The sequence below is a fragment of the Poecilia reticulata genome, linkage group LG15 (assembly GCF_000633615.1).
Source record: "Poecilia reticulata strain Guanapo linkage group LG15, Guppy_female_1.0+MT, whole genome shotgun sequence".
Classification (NCBI taxonomy): domain Eukaryota; kingdom Metazoa; phylum Chordata; class Actinopteri; order Cyprinodontiformes; family Poeciliidae; genus Poecilia; species Poecilia reticulata.
Window position 1 is genome coordinate 17,548,719 of NC_024345.1, and position 23,804 is coordinate 17,572,522.

The 23,804-nt window shown below is 39.5% G+C and overlaps 3 protein-coding genes across 4 annotated transcripts in view; 1 reads left to right on the forward strand and 2 right to left on the reverse strand.

Moving 5' to 3' along the window:
- Positions 1-3,414, forward strand: part of wdfy4 (WDFY family member 4) — a 53,249-nt gene extending 49,835 nt beyond the window's left edge. For both annotated transcript variants that reach the window (XM_017309189.1, XM_008429715.2), the window contains exons 63-65: positions 998-1,085; positions 1,726-1,855; positions 3,099-3,414. In XM_017309189.1, the coding sequence (XP_017164678.1) occupies positions 998-1,085; positions 1,726-1,855; positions 3,099-3,162 (282 nt within the window). In that variant the 3' untranslated portion in view covers positions 3,163-3,414. The remainder of the gene's footprint in view (positions 1-997; positions 1,086-1,725; positions 1,856-3,098) is intronic.
- A 3,282-nt stretch (positions 3,415-6,696) lies between these two features.
- vstm4a (V-set and transmembrane domain containing 4a) lies at positions 6,697-17,437 on the reverse strand. The gene is made up of 8 exons (XM_008429725.1): positions 17,139-17,437; positions 14,794-15,243; positions 9,583-9,636; positions 9,390-9,497; positions 9,246-9,279; positions 8,423-8,562; positions 7,882-7,949; positions 6,697-7,240 (listed from the first exon to the last, which is right to left on the reverse strand). The coding sequence occupies exons 1-8, from the start codon at positions 17,185-17,187 to the stop codon at positions 7,088-7,090; spliced, it is 1,056 nt and encodes a 351-aa protein (XP_008427947.1). The 5' UTR covers positions 17,188-17,437; the 3' UTR covers positions 6,697-7,087.
- A 1,904-nt stretch (positions 17,438-19,341) lies between these two features.
- The window catches only part of lg15h10orf71 (linkage group 15 C10orf71 homolog), a 15,168-nt gene continuing 10,705 nt past the window's right edge, over positions 19,342-23,804 (reverse strand). Inside the window, exon 3 of the mRNA XM_017308816.1 lies at positions 19,342-23,801. Within this exon, the coding sequence (XP_017164305.1) occupies positions 20,094-23,801 (3,708 nt within the window). The 3' untranslated portion in view covers positions 19,342-20,093. The remainder of the gene's footprint in view (positions 23,802-23,804) is intronic.

A 23,804-nucleotide genomic window follows, 5' to 3' on the forward strand; every position in this document is an offset into this window, starting at 1 on the left:
AGCTACATATCTGCGGAGAACAAGGCCAACAGGTTCGGAAAGTGTACAGTGAAGAGACACTGAGGATGCAGTAACCGAAAACATTACAAAATATATATATATATATATAAAGTAAAATGCATAATGAAGGGCAAGGATAAGGGAAGAAAACTTTTAAGCAAAATTTAGGTTATAAAACAGTATTATGTTGATTAATCTATTAGCTGTGCGTTTACAAATATGGCCTTTATGAAAAAGACTGACTGTCCTGCTTACACATAGAAAATGTCCTGAACAGTTCCTCCCTTTATGAAAATATGGAGGTGGCAGCATCATGTTGTGGGAATGCTATTTTTTCCCCCTCAAGGACAGGAACTTGAAGTAAAGATAAATGAAGGTACACTGATGAAAATCCAAAAAGGAAAAAAAGGTGTTGGAGGGTCAGTGGGGGCTGAATACAAATGTATGTCATACTATTTTAGGGTTTTATTTGTAAAAGATGTGAAAATATGTATAATGTTTCCATCTCAATAAAAACATTAAGGTTTTTTGTTGTAATATGCCAAAATTAGGAATGGTTCAAGAGGTATGAATACTTTTGCAGAGCACTGTGTACAGCAAGTCAGACTCATTTCTCTTTGCACTGTTTTTATATAGTCTACTTTCCACTATTCTGCCACGTAGTCATTACTTTGATATTATCCTCACATATGCCCGCATGTCCACTGAAGTTATTAATGACAACATAAAGGTGGCGTGTGTGTCGGCTGAGTGTTTTTACTCGAGATTAATATTACCACGTGCCACCTCCTTGCAATCAAAGCGGCAAAATCTGAATTGTTCTTCGCTTGGAGAGTGTGTGTGTCCATGCCACGTGCACAACACGCACACGCAAACGCTGCCCTTACCAAATCATTATGCTGGTAGTGTGAGGTGGGTGTGTTCAAGTGTGAGCGTGCTTGTTATTATGTTGAATTATGTCTATAATTTTGCCACTCGTTATGCGTCTCTCGTACAGATATGGAGGACAGAGTACACCAGAACACAATTACCTGGCCCTCCAGAAGAGCCCATGTCCCCAGGGCAGGACCAGATAGAGAGAGACGGTAATGTTACTGACAGTGCTATAAGATATGAGTGTGTGTGTTTTATTTATAACAATACAAATGTATGCGGTTGACTGTAAGAAAACTCTGAAACCAACTCATATGCAGTTGTGGAAAAAGGGGTCATCCTCACCTTAATGAAATAAATTGTTATGATGGCGTCTAACTGCTCAGCTCAGTGCTAGACTCTCTTTTCCAGACGAGCGCTCCTAGTCCTCACCCTACCCCTCGCTAGCATTATGGCTAGCAAGAATTATGTTGTTATAAAGTTATTAAACATAGAGGCAGTAAACACTGATGAATAATTCTGCTGACGTGCCCGTATGCGTGTGTGTGTGTGTGTTTGTGTTTGTATAATTTAGAAAGCAATAATACCCAGATCCAATTTAGCATACGTTGGTTACAGCCTCACGTCACCTCATAGGAGTATTATGCTTTCCAATTACATTGAGACAAGTCTTTACGTAACCCTGAAGCTTTTATATTTGAGGGAATTTTCTCCCTTTTACTGCCCGCTGACTGCAGACGGACACGCGTTAATGTACAGTTTAATTGTTTTGTGAGGACCGTTGGGTGCCACAACGTTAAGCTCACTGGTTATTTTGGAGTAAGTGGATGTGCTCTCTTGATGGATCCGCAGGGAGCGCCTCGGGCCGGGGGAAAGGCTGGAGGAGATGTCTGGTGTTATGTCGGGAGCTGAGCAGAGGTCAGAGCGTGTCACAGCGCCGCTCCAACGACAGCCCCGCCATCACCGCCCTGGCCATGTCCAGGTACAGATTCTCCAACTCTCAGCAGTTGAAATGACTCCATTTTGCTGTGTTTAATTACTATTACTAATAATCCACGCAGATTTTGCTCTACAGTTATTTTACTTTAACCAATAAGTTTTTTTGTGGTGGGACGAGACGGGCATTTCAAAACATCATAAAATAATCCAGACTTTTTTGTTAGGTTAAAATACCCATCTTCTTTTTATTTAACATTAAAAATGTATGTCAAAGTTATTTATACCATTTTCAATTATCAAAGAAAAAAAAATCCATCGATTCCTTGCCATCACTCTAATCTGTAGCTTTCTCTTACACAGAAAAGTAGGGACACCAAAACATAATTTTCAATTTGAATAAATATTACATTAGTCTGAAATTTGACAGAAGTGTGAATGATTTGGGGCTGAACTGTGTATTTATTCTAAGTGTTATTTGTATTTCACAACTTACAAATAAGTTGTGTTTTAATGATGGTTTCTACATAGTTTTGAAAACTCTGGAAAAGTAATGGGTGTGTTTTTTCATCTCAGTCATTAGGTTATCACACTGACGAATCAGAAACCTTGTTTCATCCTTTCTGGAGATTAAAATAAAAGCCAGCCAGGTTAATGCTTAGTATTCAAATGACCAGACGTTGATGAGCACAAAATCCGCTTATGTATTAGTCTTGGCAGAGCTTCATGTGTTACAACTTTAGACGTTATAGATAAAGGTGGTAATTAGACACCATAAGAAAAATAATAATACTGTGCAGTTGTTCAAAATATCACACTCTGTTTAAAATACATGTGAAGCTGAGGTGGGTAATTTAGAAAAAGAGAATATGTACAAGATGTGTATATATATACAAAAATATGTGTGCATAACATATACAGTATACAGGATGTGAAAACAACATGAATGTGCAAATAACAGCAGTGATGCTATTTGAAATGAGAAAAGCTACAGTTGACAAAGTGATAGAGTTACTGAGTTTGTTTGGAGCAGAGATGTTTATAAAGCCTTAAAGATGCTGGGAGGAAGGATCTGCAGTAATGGTCCTTTGTGCACACAGGAGGTAGCAAATTATTCAACTAGGCGAAAACCTGGATATTTGTTTTTATAGGTTTTAATATAGAAGAAACCAACATCTATTTATTTCCCCTGGATAGTAAAATCTTTATTCAATGCAGTTTTTAATAAGAATCTTGTCAAATTTGCTTCCACTGGATGCTTCACAACATGCTTACCCTCATTTGTGCAGGACTCACGCGACCCTGCTGGCTGGAGATGCTTGGGGCAGAGTTTTCACCTGGGTCTGCGACTGAGCGATTGTTGCCGTGGAAATGTCTGAGTACCATGACGCGCCATGAGGAAATAATCTGACAGAAAAACTCTCAGGTGTGACACTGGCTGAGCAGTAGAAGCTGTTTGACATTTGCTGTCTTGTAAATATAGTAGTTAACATGGAATCAAATTACACACAAAGCAATATTTTTCATTTATAAGCATATTTAATTATGTATTTTGCTGTGTAAATAATGGATGTTAGTGAACATAAATAAAATCATGAACAGAAATTTTTGTGAGATCATTTCTTTCGCCTCTCTTATGAAGGAGACCAGTGTCGGGTTGTTGAAACTTCTTAAAAGTTTCAACAATAAACAAAAAAGTATGTGTAACAAATAAAATAAAGCTTCGGTACATCAAGAGAAGTGACCAAGGCCTACAGTTGAAGTTTATAAAAAAATAAATAAAAATGAGATTGCCTTCTATAATTTCAGTTTTAAATTGCAGAAGGGGATGTGTGTGAATACAGACAACATGGAGCGTTTAAATGGTTTTATAAAGAATAATTACCGGTATAAAGTACTATATTATGAAATAATTATTAGGTCAATTTTCAGGATAGTAAAAAACGATGCACACAAGTTTGCATGTTGCACTACAAGATGTTTTCTGTGGTGAGTGTTTGTGGCGTGCAGCGCTCAGGATGTTTGTCAGACAGGAACTGGGTTTTGTTTTTCACAATGTGTTTTTACTTTGCTTCATAATGCGGTACTTAGGAGAATTTAACTGTTTCCTCGGATCATAATTCTTGGTGCGGAATTTTGGATGTGGGGGGATTTAAAATGTGTTTGGGTCTTGTTGAGGGACGCTTGATGCTTGTCACAGATTCTTTGCATGTTTATGGTTTCCCAAAGACAAATATGTCTCTTTAGATCCATCGCTGAGGGACGGACCACAAAGTCCTGCTTTTAATCTCAGCCATTTAACAAGAGGCAGCTTGAAAGTTTACTCCTAATGTAACACAGCAGACATGTCGGAGATAAAGTTGTGCGAATAGTTTAAAACCAGGTCAGGTTGTAGAGCGATATATAAAGCTTTGAACATCTCATGCAGCCCTACTCAATCCATCATCTGCCCATAGTAACTCTAGAAGAGGAGCATAGATTCACAGCTAAGGTTGGACAATCTGGTGACAGGACAACTGAACTGTGCAGTTCACAAATTTGGCTTGTATGGAGAAATAGTTAGAGGTTTTACCTTTCTGGAAGAGAACAAAACAGAATGTCAAAATCAAATACACCACAGGCCAAAATTAAACACTTGGAGGAAGGAAATGTCAAATAAGACGCAATAAAAAGTCAAATAAATCTCATTCTTCTTTTCTTGAAATCTTTGCGAGCTAAATTTCAATTTAACAGCCCAGCAGAGAAATCTGGAAGTTGTCGTCTCTGTGAGGCGATGTGTTTTCTCCCAGCAGCCCATGTCAGGCAAACATCTGGAATAATCTTGTGGGTCAAATATGACTGAGTCTGAATTTGTCATCTATGGTTTAGAAAAAAGCACATTAAAGTTCAAAATCCAGATCTAAATTCAACAATCTATGGCAAGACATGTTTTTCATCAAACCGGACCGAGCTTGAGTTATTTTTCAAATAAAGAGCAAACATTCCAGTCTTTTGTTGTTGTGCAAAGTTAAAGGATTTGTAACTCCATGTTCTACATGGAGTTGAAGCATTGGGGATGGCCTGGATACAAATGTATGTCATACTTTTCAGGTTTTTGTTTAAAAAAAATGTAAAACTACGTACACGTTTTCTTTCCATGTCTTACTTTGTGACGGTTTATCACATAAAAGCCAGTAAACAAGTACTCATGCTGGACTGTGGAAACTCCGGAGTCCTGCTTGCGTTACGTTTGTTGTTGTGACTCAAGCAAATGCACCACTCCTCTATCATAAAGGACGGGGTCCCTCTCTTTAACCTTTGTGTGTGTGGCTAATTGTGCTAAGTGGAGTGGCTTAATAGAGTGGAAAATAGTCCTCATAATTTTCCCAGAGTGCGAGCGTTGACCTTCTCTAAAGACAACAGCCATCTCCATTCTCTCTACATGGCTGGTTTTATGATATGAGGTGTCAAACCACTGGGTTCCTCAGAATAATTAAATCAAATAAATTATTGCACCTAGGCAGAACCATCTTGTAGCCTAACCCAATTATAATGCACTGTAAAGCTAATTATTAACCATGATTACAATTAGTCTAATTTGAATAAATGTAGTCATTAGCGGGTTCATCCCAGTCAGTGTGAACTGTGGGGGGATGATGGTCTCTCCGTCTCTCTCCCACTCGCTATAAAAGGAGTGTAGATGTGCATCATTCTCTTTGGAGGCACCTCCATCTTCATTCCGTTCTTCACACTGACCTTCACAAACTGGCTTGCACCCTTCACCTTCCCTGTATGTACTGCTTTCTGGATTTAAAATGTCAGTTTCACACACTGATTGGCCTCATTTCTGGCATTTTATGAAAGATTTATCAAAACTGACCCAAGAGGAGGGTCTTTTGCTTTTTGCGTCGTGAATCAGATAAAAATACCGATGAGAGTCTTTAATGCTCTAACGAACGTAGCCAATTTCTTTGTTTCCCACAAAGAGAAAATGTCCAATAATAGTTATATCTGGCAGAGTGACAAATGCAGTAATTTCTAATCATTTCCAGCATTTTCTAAATGTGAGGAAATGAAAGTAGTGCTGCGCAATATATTGCAAATTTTTTCATAATTGTAATATTAATGCACAGATTATGCACATCGGGGGGGAAGTGCAATAAAATGATTGAATTACCACATTTAAGTACCATATTTCCAGGCTACTTAAGTTCTGGGTGCTTACACTATACTGCTTAAATCAAGCTAGAAGGATTCTACTGTTGCAAAGCCAAAACAGCAGCCATATGCAACATTTCAATAATTTCATTCTTGACCTGGAAATCATTATATATATATATAATATCTGTTATCAAGATAATTCCTGGATAATTCTTCAGGAATTATCCAGCTTCTTTTTTTATGCATGTTCAATACACTCTTGTTGTAGTGGCAAATTGATCTTCTCTTATTTATAGGTGTAGCACCAATCAGTGCATAAAGCACAGAGGTTCTCAGTGTGATTTCAGTAAATGTGTGATTATCATAACGGGCACAAAGGAGGAAACTTAGTTTAGCTACAAACCATTTTGTTCAAAAACACATCTCGCTATGTATGATCGACTATCAAAATAAACCGATTTATTTCTTGCTGCAAGTTGCAGTCCATGGCCAATCCTAGAAAGTACCTTCTGGAAAAACAGGTAGAAATGTAAGTTCTCAAAGACAGTCATGCAGCAGAATATTTTGACATTCCCCAAATAATTATTAGTTATCAGATGCATAGGAATGTAACGCTGGAGTTTTATCCACCTGATCCAGTGTACCTTTCGGCATTGTAGAAAAAAAAAGGCGCTTATGCGACATTGTGACTGGGTGTATTTCTATTATTTCTGCACTTTTCTAAATTAAAGACTTCAGACCACAGCATATAATAATATTGAGTTTTAATACAATAATAATGAGTTTGCTTAAAAAGCTGATAAAGTGACATGATGCTGCGTTAAAAAAATAAAAAATTCTAGACAATAGTTTATTTCAACAAAGTCTCATAGGTTTATAGACAATAGTTAAATTGGGGCTATAAACAACAGACTCACTGGCCAGTGACCACGTCAATAAACAAATAGGTGTGCAGGACTTGACCTGCACAGAGCACACTCTAAACCACTCACTTACCCTCAAACGTGGGGTCTTTCATCAAAAACAGCTAAATATCATGCTCATAGTTTATAAATATGTTCCTTTAGATGCTGCTTAGTTCAGTTCTGGGTGGAGAACTGGACCTCTGCCCTCACCAGGAGGTGCCGAGCTGCCAGGTCTATAGCTTTTCTTCCTGGAAGAGGATCTGAGCGTACACAGTGTCGGAGCTGGAGGGAGTGGCGTCAGGGCTAGGGGAGACTGGTGGCTCCTGCCGCGGTCGGACTAACTCCAGCTCTGCGTATGTCAGGCTGTCTTCTTGTGAAACTCGGGACTAGAGGAGGAAGAGGAAAAACAAGGGAATTTAGCTGGCAGATAATGCAAATGAGGAACATAGTCTGCTCAGCATTCCCTCGCTAAGCATCTCGTCGGCTACAGAAACTATGCGTTCACTGCTTTTTGCAGGAGCTTTGGGAACATTCAGACTACTTGAAAACATTTGCTGCCAAAGGAGTCCTATTCAGCACCCTCAGATCTTTCTAATTGCTCTAATCTGATCCACATGTGAACGCTTACATCTCCGAAGCTTCTTTTCACAGTGAAATCTCAAGCACAGCACAAGCGGGAGTCACTGGTGGTCCTGAATTTGAGTTAGTTTGCCTCTGAATGTACTCGTTTGAGGCTTTCATTGTGGATATTAAACCAATGAAGCACTCTAAGTAAATAATTGAGTTTCTGAAGCAATAATGCTAAATAGAATTATCAAGCTCATAACTGAATGAAGCGACGGCAATAAACTCTGGTAGACAATCACGCGGTCGTGAAACATATTCCCTCTTGTGCGTATTTCAATAACAAATCTGCTCTTGAAGAACAAAATAAAAGGAGAAACGTCTTTTAAAACAAAAAAATTAAAAACGCATAATGAAGCGCTGCCCGTGTTTATGGCATCCAGTGAGCAGACGAAGGGCTTACGGTAGCAGATCTCCTCGGCTGAGTCTTCAACCTTCTGGGCTTCTGAGGTCTCTTTGCTGCAACAGGCGCTGCAAGAAAAAAACAAATGTGAGAAACTTAATTGTGTGGAAAAACAACAGCCTGGAGATTTGAATCCACAAATGTCACTGTGTTTTGAAGTCGAAGTCTAACTCAAGCAAGATGTTGCTTAGAAGTGAAACAAGACCATCGTTTGATGATTTAGTCTTTCGGCGTAGATTTAATGTCTGCTCTTAGTTGGCGATGTCTTTTTTTTTGTGGGCTTTGACCTCTTGCTGCCCTTTGGGACTTTTTAATGCTTCCACATGTGTTAGGAATGAGACATGAAATTTAACCGCGAGAAAGAGAAGAAAAACTGAACCAAGCTTTCTTTTTCATTCAGAGTTGGAGAGGTTCACTTATAATAATCTTTTACTTTTGTCCACATTGAGATCATAGCTTTTCAACAGGATCTGCAGGGTAAATAGGCTGATTGCTAAAGGCATATGTGGCTACTTCTAAGAGTTTAAACACAATCTTCTACCTCTGATGGGTGGCTGAAACAGTGGGTCTTCAGGTGGTGTCACTTTCGGTCCTCTGTCAACCTGCTGTCTTGTCTCTTTTCTTCGTGTTCTTGGGGGAGAATTGGAGCAGCTGCTGGAGCTGGTAACTGTCTCTCCAGAACTGCAAAGAATAGAAGATCCAAAGATCACCGATAATTTCCCTATAAAAAGTAATTTCCCTATAAAAAGTGTGTTTTGGCTGTTTGATTTCTTGTGTTAACATATCTACCCTGTTGTTCCCTATTATTTTTTGACCTGTTGAATAGATTTTCCCCCTCTTGATATAGATTTTTATTGGCCAAGATTTTAAAGCTCACAAAACAAAAGCCAAGAAAATGTCATTCAGCAACAGTATTGCAGTTGCATGTTTTACTGATTTCATCAAGCTGCTGTAGTAGTGAAATCAAAAGGTCAGTAAAACCGAAATGTCACATTACATAATGCAATTTTATTTTGCTAAGTTGGTAAAATAAAAAAATTAAAAAACTCCCAAATATGTAAGATTGAGACTTGCACAGGAATGAGAACAAAAATCATTTGGTTAATTAGGCTTAGAAAAATTAAGTGCTTCAGTCTTCCTGACTATTAAAAATCCTTCGAGCTTATTGTTTCTCAAGCAACCTATAGACTTTGTTTTGATGGAAAGACAGGATTACAACTGCAAAGTGATGCAAAAGGAATGACCCAATTATGACATTTCAGGAAGAGATATTTATGATTGAACCAAACATTTAAATGTTCATTTTGTTTACCATTTTCATTTGTGAAAATGTTTTGTAAGAGTCTTAAAAAACAGCACAGTACCTGCTTTCTGGACATTTGACGAAAAGATAACTTCCTGTGGAGAAATCAGAAGAAAGATCATTGTGAATGTAATAGTTTGTATGAACTACAGGTCACACTTCATTTTCTACATTCTAGTTGTAGAGGAAAAAAGCGTGGATTTACCTTTCAATCTGTGTCTCCTGTGGAAGTACTGGCATGTTAAAACGAGGGAGAACAAAAAGATGGACAGCAGACCCAGGGAGCAGATCAACACGGCACACAAATACACATCTGGTTCGGAAACGAAAAAAAAATGTTTTGTCCAGGTTATGTGTGATTAAAGGTTATACGAAGGTCTAGAGATTTAAGACGTTACCTGCAAATAAAACCCAGAGTCCCTCGCTGCTGCCGTCCTCAGGAGTAAAGTGCACTGTAGAAGCAAACATGTTGCATTAAGTCAGCAGAACGCAGCACTTAAAGAACATAAAATTTCCAAGTCTATCTTTATAAATCGCTGATGTCTGTGGGCACTGACCCAATGGAGCAGACAACCTCAGTGGTTTATGGAAATATCCAAACCACTGCTGTGAAGAAAAAAAAAAAGAAAAGAAAAGAAAACTGCTCAAAAGCATCGGCCAAACCCACAGTGGGGACATCCACAAAGCTGCAGGCCTCACTGGGCAGCTGCTCTCGAATAAAAATGGGGAGATTTTCTTTTATTCTGCGTATTCGCTTTTGACTGTCACTTCATAGTTGTTTTGCTGATGTGCATGAATGATTTTCAAGAAAACAGCATCAAATCAGAGTAACTTCACAATCATTTCCAGTCCCATCCATTCATCATCCATCCATCCATCCATGCATATATGAAGAACTCTGGACATTGGGCGAGAGGCAGGGTCCACCCTGGTCAGGTCTGTTTCCAGACCACTAGATTTCATTCAAAATCAAATCTGCTTTGTTCTCCATCTAATGGCTTCCTGTTTTTTTATGTAAATGTGCATATTGTTATGTTCTGTGTGAGGAATGATGTGGTTTGGATTTTCTTCTTGAACACTTGTTTGCAAACTGTATTGACTGAACTTGAAAATGGACTAATTTCTGTCATGTACGAGTATGTGGCATGAAAATCTACATTACAAAAATAGGAAAATAAAAATAATTTTAACTATTTTGCATTTGCACAGCAAATTCACTCTTTTTGTTAAACGTAGAAACTTCAAAATCGTCTTACATTGCTGATGTTAAAATTATGCTTTTTCTTGGCGAAACAAACAGAAAAAAGATGCATGAAAATAATTTTTTTATTTGTTGCTGTAGCATAATCTGTACCCCACTTGTCCAGTCCCCAATGACCTTTTGTTGATAAACGGATATACATAATGAGGAACATAGTCTCTTGAGTCTGAACTCTTTGAGTGCTCAGCTGATGGGGAAAAAGACTCAAGTTGAGAAATGGTTGCTTTTAACCCGCACAGTCTGAGGTCAACAGGTTGGCTGTCAGGAGCTGTTATATGTACATATGTTATACAGATGTGTCTGCAAAATGCTGACTGTACACCGAATGGCGCCACGTTTATGCTAAAACATATATATACAGCCCAGAATGAACATGTTGCAGCTGTTGGCTCATCTGCACTCATCCAGAAAGGAAAAGTGAAGATGTGGAAATTGTTGTAAATCTAAAGCCAGTGCTCAGAGAGATTCGGCCCGTTGGTACAAAAAGGAGCAGACAGAACTCAAACATTTGGTTTAAATGGCTTAATTTGGGATGTAATAAAGTAAACATTTGTCTTGTTTGGCAGAATCTTTGGGATATGAATAATTCATAACTTTAAGTGTTGAGTGAAGACTGAAAACTGGAAACTAAGGGCTTCCCTGGATTACAGCTCCCCCCCCCCTCATTGTTTACCCTTATAATACCAGCTCTTGTGTTTCCTGGCTCTGTGGTCAATGCATCTCTGGGATGCCTGAGGTTGCGTGGCTTCCTAAGCGTGCCCTGAATATAGGGCAGGGCGTTGTCAGACGACTCTGTCTGACCTGAACCTTTATGCTTTTCTAGTGTAAAATAAGCAAAATGTGCAGCGCCTTGCAAAAGCTTTCATACCCCTTGAACTTTTTTAACATCTTAAAATGCAAACAGAGTGGCACAGCTATTAAGAGCATTAATCAGATGAGTAGCCAACTGGTTGAGTTCTGGTCCTGAACTCCACACATTTTGCCTTTGTGGAAGAGGAGAGTAGTAGACTACTATTAAGAGAATATTTTTTTTGGTTTGCCACAAGCCAAATATAGGTGACCAAACATACAGAAAAAGCTGGAATGAAATCATTAAGATTGTAACACATTCATGTCACCACAGCCTAGTAAAAGTCCACACATACATTGAATTAGAGTGGCAAGACATTTATCATCCAATCTAAAAGCTGGAGCTTTCTTTAAAAGACTAAATGACATAAATATTAGTCTCTAGTTGTTTAAACAGCCCTACTCCTAAAAGCTTGCACCTAAAACAACAACAAAGGATGGCTACACTTCCTATCTATGATGTTCTTTTAACTTTTACATTTATCACTACTGTGCATTGGTTTAGACTAATTTTGTGTGGCTAATTGTATTAGGCACACAAAACTGCAATTAAAAAAACCCAGAGGTTTGTAGGTATGAGATGAAAAAATGTGCAAAAGTCCAAACAGTTTGAGAAGCTTAGGAACCAAACAGTGTAAAGTTGGCCATGTGTAACCACATGAAAATATATATGTGCTTTTCATCAGGTACAAACAACAAAATGATGCCTGGATTAGTCATATTTTTAAAAATGTGACTTTAATGACCTTAAAGTCGCATTTAATGTGATTAAACCTGTGGCGCGTTGACATTTTGAGTTTTCCTGTGTACAGAAATGGACTTCACTAGATAAACAACATTTAGCAACAGCACAATGTTTAAGAATAAAATTTCCAATAAAAGTTCTACTTTCGTATCATAAATCTATGGCGATCTCAGTTATAGTCAAGTGGATCATTCTTGTGGAGAATTATTTACCGTCACGTGCGTTTTACATGACCTCATTTAATCCTTCAGCGCCTATTCAATTTCTGTGGGGGATTTGACCATGGCTAAAGCAGCTGAAACTTAATTCTCCAGGAATATTTCTCTGAGTCTTGGTGACTTAAATAAAAGTGCAGTTATCCCAGAATGCTGACATCATGTGAGTTTAAGAACATTGCCAGCTCAGCACCACTGCCTTTCCCCCCTCATATTCGTAAATAGAGTTATACTGTTGGCTGTGTGAGATCATTGTTTTGGGATGGAAATGCCTGAGAACTGGGTTCACACTCAAGTCTAACTCCTCCTGCAGCTACATGAAAAACACTTCTTTCTTTTTCTTGCTCTTTTAAAATAAAATGGAACAGTTTTGTATTGATAGAATAGAAGAAGAATATGTCTCAGCAGGATGAAGTCAGTTCTAAACAAATTCTTTCAGAATAATTACAGTAGAAATCCCTCCTTTGCTTCCTGCGATTTGTTGAAGAGCAGTGTTGAGCACACGCACCTGTAGAGAGGCCAGATGGTGCAGGACACTTTTACTATTAATATATGTAGGAATGTGAAATCATTTGTCATGTTGCGTGAATTACAGTTAACAATCTGTTTCGTCTAAAAAATGACAACAAAGTTATGGTAGTCAGATTCTAAAACACTGCATTTCTTGGCTTTTTTTCCACTTTATTTTCCTTTTTTTTTTTTTTATACATCAAATTCTCAAAAGTGAACCGAACTGTTGGGCTCATTGATAATCCTTTGAAAATGCCAAAGGTAGTTTTCTAAATTGTTCCCGTACTGCGTAAAATTCAGTGATCACATAAATGATGGTGAATTCAGTCAATGACTTTCTGAATTAAAATCTAATTTCTTTATGCTAATTAAAACTGTTCCAATAACAAAGGTTTTTAATCAAGTGTTTATCTATCAAAACTAACCCCTAACTTTATTTAAAAGCTTCCCCAAATGGTTTCTTTTCTACACTGAAAAGGAAGCATACAGTTTGAGCTGTTGACCACTGGGGTCAGTTGGTCAGGAGGCTTGGCTTCCTCCTATATGAGAGAAAAAGTGAGGGAACTATGATTGGATAAACAGAGAGGGATGTAGCACTGATGTGTTACTCAGACATTCAGAAATACACAATTAGCCATATGTGTCTTAGCTTGTCATGTAAATTACAAGATTTGGTTTAATCAATGCCAGGAGAGAATTACAAAATTTATGATTCTGCAAGGAAGGAGTTTTGAAGTGAGATCAAATTTTACACGCAGTAAATGACTCCCCTGGCATCTTTATTAAGAATAAACCCAGATTAGTTGCAGCCAAGAGACCGAAGCTCAGAACTTGTCCAAAAGGACCAAAGTGGACTTATGTCATCTTAAATCAACTCCAAACACAAAAAAATAAAAAGGGTTGTAGCGGAGCTTGAGTCTAACTTCGGCAGTAAATGGACAAGAGGTGGGGAACGTGCACTTGACAGATTGCCAGTCTATCACATGGCAACAGAGAAACACACAGAACAAACAACATGCACACACGCATATCTAATGGCAATTTACAGACCATCTAACCTTACGCTCATGTTTTGGGACTGTGGGAGGAAACCAGAGAAACCATACATGGGGAGAACATTTAACCTCTGTGCTCCCAGACTGGGATCTGTACCCAGAACCTATTTTGCTGAAAGGCAGCAGTGCTACTAATGATACCACCATGCAGTTCTAAAAGTAGTTTATTTAAACACTATTTAATAAATGTTTGAACTGTTCTCCTGTTTGCATTGGGGGGTTATTTACAAAGAAGCCATTGATTATTTTCACAGGAAACAGTTTAGCGTTTGTGTGTCATTATTAATCTTCCTGTGTGAAACATCCTGATAATGGAACATGTAAGTGTTACTGGAGAACTATGCCATAAATATGGGCAACACTTTTCTCTAATATTTTATGGTACTTTTCTATCAGAAACTCTGATTAAAATTGCTTTATTTGTGTTTTTCCTCAGTATGTGTATCACACAGACAGATTATTGGTGGTGCAACTTAATAATCTTTCTCTTCATGACTGAATATCTTTTCAGTGGAAACCCAACAAAAGGTCAAAGGTCCATAAATAGCTTTTAAATAAAATCCTTTTTTTTTTTAGGTTTATGGTGTTTTTATGCTGTTTCCTTTCCAACTAGTTATTAGCTTCAGTCACCTGGACACTGGATTTCACAAAAAGAAAGGACATCAGGAGAGTAATCTACTAACATAGGTATTGAGTGGCAAGAAATTATCATGGTATGATGAATTGATGAATACATGTAAAAATCAAATCCTATAAAACAAAAGATGCAAAGCCTCAATTTACAATACAATTAATTGTAAAATGTGATGCTGCCTTAGATTCCAAACTATAATTGTATGTGTTTTTCTTTTTTTTCCAACTGGAAATATTTCCAAACAGTCACATTTGTCTTTTGTTTTTTTGTTTTTTTTTGACTATGCAAACCAAGTTTAAGCTATAGAGGAAAAAGAGGCTGAAATTTATTTTTCAGTTACCTGTCAGCTGTGTGGTGCTGGAGCCATTGGACGAGGCTCTCCATGTGGTTTTGTACTTTCGGATCTCCTGAACTCTACAGCTATAAAAGCCCTGATCCGTCCCTGTGACATTGATGATGAGCAACCGGTACACCTCTCCCCCCGCGTCGTCAAATAAGTGAAACTTTGGCTGGGGGAAGCGAAGGCTGTAGTTCCCATACTGCTGTATCTTCTTGATCCCTATCCTTACAATCAGAAACTGGGAGGGTGGGAGTGCAGTTGGAGAAGTGGTCGGTAAAGGAGGTGGTCTGGGAGTCGGCAGAGTCGAAGGCAAGAAGAACCAGCGGAGAATGAGGACACTGTTGCTCCACTTTTTTTCAGACACCAGACAGGACAAAGTCAAGTTGTCTCTCTCTGCGACTAAGACCAAAGGCCCAGGGGTGACTGTCACGTTCAGGCTGTGGCATACCTCTGTTGGCAAAAAACAGAGCGGAGTTCACATAAACAGCTCATTCAAAGCTTAGAACACTGCAAACTTTGAATGTTTGCATTCAAAGTTTGCATTTTATAAAATGTCTATAAGTAAAAATTCAGAAATACGAGTGTATTTGTATTCTTCCCAACCAAGACATTACTTTGTAGAAACAACTTTTAAAGCAGTTGCAGCTACAAGTCTACACGTTTTAAATTTTTTTGCCATTCTTCTTAGCAAGGTAGACCAAACTGAGACAGACTTGATAGAAAATGTCTAGAAAAATATCTTTTCAAGTCTTGCCACAAATTAGAATTGGATTAAGGCCTGGACTTTGACTGGGCCATTTCGGCATATGAATATGTAATGATGATGTAATCCAATCTACTCTAGCTGTGGCTGCATGTTTTAGATTATTTAATATTCTGGAAGGTGAACTTCTGCCACTGTCTAAAGTTTTTTACAGACTCCAATAGTTTACTTTTTCAGGATTTTCCTGTATTTAGCTGCATCCATGGTGTGAAGATTGTCGGCCAAAAATGTATATTTTGAGGATGTTGTGTTATAGCCTCACTCTGTTAACTTCTCAAAATGAGAAGTCCAGAGAAAAACGTTAAAAGATCTTGAGATATTATGGAGAAATGTCATTAAAGTTAAATTGTTTCCTCATGTATCACTTGAATTTATGTTTCGTTTCTTAAAGTCTTAATAAATAAATAAAAAATTAGTGTTCAAAAACACACTCCTTTGCCATAGTATGTCAGACAGTCACTGAATGACTGAGCTTGCGTGACTCTTTCTTGCTTTTTTCAATTAGTAAATTACAGGAGTTGAAAATGTGCCCCCCTTGGAATGGTCTGAGATCATTTTTTATAACAATGTTTTCCGTGACAGTTATGGCTAATTGTAGCATTTACACAAACTAAGCTTGTACACACACCCACAATGGCTTGTAGGATTTATGCTGTTAAAAGCATACAGTATGACTGGTTCTACTTGTATGCGTCTTCCATCACCAGAAGGGAATTTTGCCTGTACCGCTAAAAAGCCATTCTGGTCAATAAGGAAATCAACAAATCATACGTTGTGCACAAATGTTGTTTTTTTTTCCCCTGCTTACTTTTGTTTTCTTCTGATGGAAGCAGAGTCACATGTGTCTGACACAGAATGTGAGTCGATAAGTGTGATTAGACAGGCAAAGATATGCTACAGGTGGGAAACATTGATCCTCTGCGCAGTAGTCCCTGCAGGCGGGATAACAGGGAACATCTGCTGCTGCTTTTTCGTTGTCGTTCTTGTTATGTCAGTTGGGAATCTGCCCCAGGTTAGGTCCAACATTATTTAATGCAACATCATGAGCAGAAAAAGTTTCTAGGACATATTAATGTGCAGTTCAAGCTTCTGGAAAAAGCTGACTCGTCAACATTAGTGCAAAATGTGTGATTGATCATAGAAACCAAAATGTTCTTAAGTCTAAAACATTTAGCTAAATAAGAATGACCTTTCCATGTGTGGCACATTTTCACCTCTCTCTTGACTGGGCCAAGAGGCGGCCCAGTCAATTTTAAAAATCTGGGTCAAGTCATGCAGACGTTATCAATCTGTGTGAATTATACATGTGATTTATGACTGTCTTGATTTGTTGTCAAAAACCAAGAGAAACATAAGTCTTACAAGCACTTACAAGAATCATTTTAAATGCATGCAAAAAATAACTCAATTAAAACACATGAAAGTTTTTTTCCTGTGCTTCTTTCATAAAAATAAGGTATTCATACTAAAAGTAAACAATGGTATCTGTTTTACATGTTGCTGTGTGCACCAATTGCTACTCTGTTTCCCCCCATTCTTTCAATTCTGCTGAGCTTCATTGCTGCAAACAAAGTAAACTTACCTGTGACCAGAGTCTTAGTCAGGACAAGGACCACTATAGAGAAGTACATTTTCCACAGTCAGCGAATCCATAAACCTAGACAACTGCACAGCACTTTCAAAAGCAGCTACATTCAAAACGGAGGCTGGCTGCACAAACCACCAGAGCCCTTACCCACCATTAACTCCTCTCCTCTTTCTCCTCTTTTCTCTGTAATATGAAACAGAAAAAGCTCTGTTCCCACTTAGAAACTCCCACTCTCTCCCTCGCTCTCCCCTCTAAGCTGTCTCCGTCAACCTCTCTCTGTCTTTTCCCTCTGTGTCCTGCTAAACGTAGGAAATGTCATTTCCTGTGTTCCTGAGAGTGGGTGTTGGACCAGGGCCCAACACCCCTGAACCTAGAGATGATGGCCGTATCTCATCTTGAGGGTTTGCCTTCAAGATGCATATTCATGTTTATGCTCATCTGAACATGATATGTTTTCTTTTTGTTGTTTTCTGTTCGTGCACACACAAGACGTGGGACGTCTCCGTGTCTCCGGCTGCTGGACGGAGTGGCATGGGCTTGTCTCTGGCTGCGGTTGTCAGACTGTCCCAGTGGTATGAAGCCTGCTGCTTTATTGGGCAGGCTAAACTGCTGAGGCAGGGCTTCTACTGGCTGCTTTCAGCTCTGCCAAAGCCAAATGAAATTACACAACACATTTAACCCTTCAAACAGTGTGTAGGATTTCTATGAAAACCATGGAATCAGTGGAAAGTGTGCTGGCTGTGTTCCTAGAGCGATTTAATTCCTTCTCACCTTGAGAACTTATTTTAAAATGCAGGACATGTAAACTGAAGTGTTTCTGCAGTTTAAACTTAGGCTGTCTATCACAGGTTTTATGAATTAAAGGTTGTGTTTACATGTGCTAAACTGATACTTCATTTGGGATTTCCCTCATGTTTTCCTTCTCCTGTGTCCCAAATTCAAGTGCGGGGCTCACTCTACTCTGCCACATAGTGGTCAAAATTGGCTACTGCTTCTTGGGGGATCATCAACACATCAAATAAGTGCAAAACAATTACAGGTTTTCTATTTGTTAAACATTGTGCAATGTGCAATCAAAGACTATAAAAATCTATGCTTCTGCCCAGAATTACTTGTAAAATTAGTTCTCATGTTTGCCTTATTTTGAACTGGTTGAAAATCTTAAGAAATACATTTTTCAATATGGAAAAAAATATTCTGTTTTCAACAGTGTCTATTTGAAGGTTGTTCAGTACAATAAGTACTTTATTGTTCTGTTCTGAGGTTGCTCCTCCCATGAGTGTTTGGATATTTTTATACTCCCACAGTCTGGATTCAAATCAAAGTGTGAGGAGGAGGAAAACTGGGGTGGGAATCACTGCTATGTGGGTTATCAGAATTTCCTGCCTGTAATTTCTTGTAAGCTATGTATTATGGTATGCCCTATTAATGATACAATTAACAAATTATGTTTGTTTAATCTTGAGGAGCATATTTCAAAACTACTGTTCACCATTAGTTCTGGACCATTTTAATCTGTCATCCCAGTAATGGACCAAAGGCTGATTAAACTCTGGACATGTTGCCAGTTTAACACAGGGTTATGAGGATTCTTACACCATTATTCATTTTATGCTTGTGTTACATAGAGCTTTGTGGTCAGTTTAACTGTTACCTTATGGCATCAGCAGGTAACAGATTTACCAGTGGAGGGAGGACACAGTGCCATTGGGCCCAGTGAGATAGCCCCACGAAGGTCAAGACGAATGGATTCCCACCTGAGCCCAGCTCTGTAGAGTCAGAGGCCGTCTGCCAGGAACCAGCCACTCGGTAATGAGGCCTAAATACCCCACACAAACAATATCACACCAACTAGACTTATGTCACCTTTGCTCAAATTACCAAAGTAGAGGCCATGGTAAGGCACCCCACATAAAATAACTCCCACAAAGTGGTTTCCTTGAGGTGGAAGAGGTGAACCTGGGCCTAAAGAGCTTCCCGCCAACAGCCTATATGACCCAGGAAACCCCTGGACCAGCAGACCCCAGCAGGTGCACCCAGATTCTTGTTTTCAACAGTGTCTATCTGAACATGCCTTGAGTTGGCTGCCCAACTCAATCCCCACCCATTTAATTCACCTTCTCAACATCTAAAGAAAAAAGCTTTAAGAATGCAGTCTTCCCCCATTTTAAAGCATTGTAAAAATAAAAAGAACCTATTGTGAAATCTTTCAGAAATCTTGTTTTATTTTAATCCTCAAAAGAAAAAAAAATTAACAATCACATGGTGGGAAATATCTGTGTTAAATGTGTTTTTGTTGTCTGAAAAAGTCCATGTCATGCTACATTCACAGCAACACAAAAGCACTCCTAGAAACATCCGTCTTATAAAACAGAGTACCGTATAACTTTAAAACAACAATCGTATCACTTCCATGTGACCATGTTCGTTTTGACACTCTTGCTGCATAGACAAACTATGTTGTATACCATTTGAAGATCTTTGACTTTGAAGAGTTATTTCATGCATTGCAAGGCTTTAACAACATGAAAGGTAAAACAGACCAGCCATTGCTTATAATGCAAAGTAAATGCATATTCTTCCATAAAGGACCAAGCACTTTATGATGGGGCAGTTCGCAATTTGTTTATGTAAGGTATGTTCACCATACCAGGAAATGAGATACAGATGTCACTGTTAACACGGGGAGATATGTTAGCTTCTGACATTCAAAGCCAAATGGAATGGTAACAATAAATATAGAATACAAATACAAAATAAAACAGTTAATCTGTGAAAAAGACATCAGCAGCAGTTTAAGAGCATGTCACAGTGACCTATACAATTAAAAACAAAATTTGTTTCAGATGACAAGTTACTTAAACTTTGTATGGCATCATTTATACACTGTATGTTTCAGGTGTTATATTTTCAGGAAAAACTTCTTTACTTTTATGTCAGTCTTTTTTCTCACCAGTCAGACACCTCCATGAAATCTTCTAGTTCACTTATGGTAATAATGTCACGAGGTTGATACTCCAAGTTAGCTGAGTGATCGTTTTCACAAACTGAACTTCTACCAAGCGGGCTGTTTGTGTCGCACTCGGGAAAAGGGTTGCATGAGTCCCGTGTGCTGTTCACCAAGTTGTATGTCTTGGTGATGTCATTAACTGTGTCCATGTATGGTGTTTTCTCTGGACTGTAGCGATGGCCCTCGGAGTTCTGATCAATTTCGGGAACGGGAGTTCTGCAGCTGTGGTTTTCTCTTGAGGCCTGCTGGCTTTGGTGTAGAGCTGGTGAGACTGATGAGCTGCTTTCATGCACAGAGTTGACAACAGCTGCCTGGTAGTTTTGGGGAGAACTGTGGTAGCCTTGATAAAACCTAAAAGGCTTACTAGCAGCCGTGGTGACAGAGGAGAGGGACTGTGGCTGCTGCTGGACTTGCAGTTGTTGTTGAACTTGAGGCTGTTGGTATTTTTGCTGAAGCTGAGGTTGAGAAATATTCTGACCAGTCTGGCGCACGTTCAGCTGAACATATTTTCCTGTCTCAGGATCAAAGAAAGTTTTCGTTTTTACTTGAACAGGCACGTCTACGACAAAGAACTGACCAGATCCCAGATCCTGCAGAACCTTCCGCTGAGTCAATGGATAGTTGGTTGACTCTACATGGTATTGTGTCACAGGAGTGGCTGGGTGATTGACATGATGGAGAGTGGGAGAAGAGGATACATGAGCAACTGTTTGAAGAGCTTCGGGTTTGGAAGCAGGGCTAGAAGCATGTAGAGACACAGCAGAACCAGCATGAGGCGAAGGACTGGGGATAGAAATGGGGCCGGTGGCATGAGGAGAAGCATGAAAAGAGCGATGAGAGGATTTGCGATCTTTATGAGAGGAAGGCAAGCTGGATCCAGTAGCCGGAGCAAGAGCAAAGGCAACAGGTGGAGAAAAATGGGGGGAAGCCACAACATGGTGATTGGAGGAGCATACCTCATTGGAGGAGGAGGATGAAGAAGGAAAACTGGAGACTTCTTTCCCAACTCCCACAGGGTTTCCTTCTGCAGCCTTGGAGAGTTCTTTCTTCATCCTTCGAGAGGTTAACCTTTGAGCTCTCCGTAAGGCTTTCTCACTTTTTGGTGGAACAACTGGAGGTTTGCCCAGAGACCGTGACACATCACTGCTGAAACTGCATGCCGATTCGGGTCTGTCAAAATCAAACAGGCCATGCATTTCGGTCAGATCTGCTGCACTCGTCGCAAAGCTCTCCACATCCTCTGACATGCTGCTGATGACAGAGCGAGATTCGTCATCATCCGTTGCCATGCTTCTCCTAGAATAGGGTCTCAGGTGAGGGGTAGTGCTTGAGTAATCTTGTAATGAAGTCGGCGAAAGGAGAGCTGCAGACTCGCTGATAGAGGCAAAACGACTTAATGGGGTCCCTGCATTTCGTCTGATTATCTCCTGGTCATCCTCTGCTTTATCTGATGCCCCGTCAAATGTTGAACCCATTAAGAAGTCCTCTCCAAAGTTCTTATGGAAGCGTGGCTTGACGGACTTTGTGAGAGAGGAACCTCTGATGGTGTTGTCCTTTACTCTGAACATCAAGGGCTTGGCTCCTGGCGCAGGAGAGGAGGTGTTGGAGCGGGGCAGAGTTGGAGCTGGAGATGCAGCAGCATGAGGTCTGTAATGTCTCTGGTGCAACAAGTCATTGGGTGATTCAAGTTCCCCTTGTTTCTTATTTTGTTGTTGTAAAGGTGAAGGGGAGGACAACTGTTTTTCTCTGGATCTTTTCTCTCTGTTGGTTGAGGTTATTGCAAAATACTGGAGAGCATCCGTCTTCTGCGCTGTTCCTTTGTCCATCTCTTGACTGTCTCTTGCTTTTACTTTGAGAGATGATACCTGCTTGTCTTCTTCCATCTTGTTAGCTTGACTATCATTATCTGTTTTAGTTGGTGTCGATTCTATAGCATTCTCCTGTTTGAAATGTTTTTCTGTTCTCTGTTCTCCCATGATTTCTTCCTTCTCAGCAGCTATTTTCTCGTTTTTCAACATTTTCCGTGATGCCGTTTTCTCCTCTTCCACAAGACTTTCATTCGTTGGCACCTCATTCCGTTGTTGGATTCTGTTAAGTTCTTGTGTCTGTTTGACACTTTCCTTCTCTGAAATTAAAACATTTACTCCTTCTCTTGCTTTTCCTTTTGTTTCTTTTTCAGTATTGCTAACTATTTGCTCTTTTATTTGTTTAACTTGCCTTTGCTCCTCAATCAGAGATGCTATCCTTTGCTGCTTTTCTTGTGCAAGCCTTTTCCGGTGCTCTTCCACGTCACTTTGTTGTTGCTCCTTCTGTGCAACTTTCCTCTGTTGCTCCTCATGTTTTGCTTTTCTTTCCTGCTCATCTAACACTCCTCTCTTTTGTTCTTCTGCTGAAAGGATCATTTGCTTGTCCTCTTGAGAAAGTCTCCTTTGTTGCTCCTGTACCTCTCTTCTTTGCTTGTCCTGTAGGGCAGTCTGTCTTTGTTGTTCATGTTCTTTTTCTCTTTGTTCCAATTGTGAATCTCTTCTTTGATTCAGGTCTATTGCTTTTCTTTGTTGGTCATTTGGACTTTGAGGTGCTCTCCTTTGTTGTTGTTCTGTTTTTCTTTTTTGTTCTTGTACGGTTCTCCCCTCCTGCTCTTCTTGTGCCGCCTTTCTCATTTGTGGGCCTTCTCTGAGCCTTCTTGTTTGCTCCAATTGTCCAGCTCTTCTCAGCTGCTCTTCAACTGCTAAACTCTGTTGTTCATGTGAAACTTTTGTCTGTTGCTCCTCTTTTGCAATCCTCCTTTGCTGCACTTCTGCTTCTCTTCTTTGTTGTTCTTTGTGTGCATCTTGTCTTCTTGGCTCTTCTTCAGCAGTCCTGCTATGAAGATCAATTTGTGAAGCCCTCAATTGTTGCCTCTCCACTGCTCTTCTCTGTTGTTCTTCATGAACAGCTTTCCTCTGTTGCTCCTCTGCAGTCCTTCTTTGTTGCTCCAGTTGTGCCTCCATTCTTTGCTGCTCCTCTGCCTCTCTTCTCTGTTGTTCTTCATGATCAGCCATCTTTCTTTGTTCCTCCTCTGTGATCCTCCTTTGCTTTTCCTCTGCTGCTTTTCTTTGTTGTTCTTCATATGCAGATTTCCTTCTTTGCTCCTCTTCTACAATCCTTTGCTGCTCTGCCGCTTTCCTCTGTTGCTCTTCTTCGGCGATCCTTCTTTTTTGCTCCAGTAGTGCAGCCCTTCTTTGCTGCTCCTCCACTTTTCGTCTATGTTGTTCTTCATGGGCAGTTTTCTTTCTTTGTTCTTCCTCAACCCTCCGTTGCTCTTCCTCTTCTGCTCTCCTCTGTTGTTCTTCTTGTGCAATCCTCATTTGCTGCTCCTCTGCTAATCTTCTCTGTTGTTCTTCATGTGCAGCTTTTCTCTGTTGCTCTTCTTCTGCAATCCTTCTTTGTTGCTCAAGTTGTGCAGCCCTCCTTTGCTGCTCCTCTGCTGCTTTTCTCTGTTGTTCTTCATATGCAGCTTTCCTTCTTCGCTCCTCTTCCTCAATCCTCTTTCGCTGCTCCTCTGCTTCTCTTCTCTGTTGTTCTTCATATGCAGCTTTCCTTCTTCGCTCCTCTTCCTCAATCCTCTTTCGCTGCTCCTCTGCTTCTCTTCTTTGTTGTTCTTCATATGC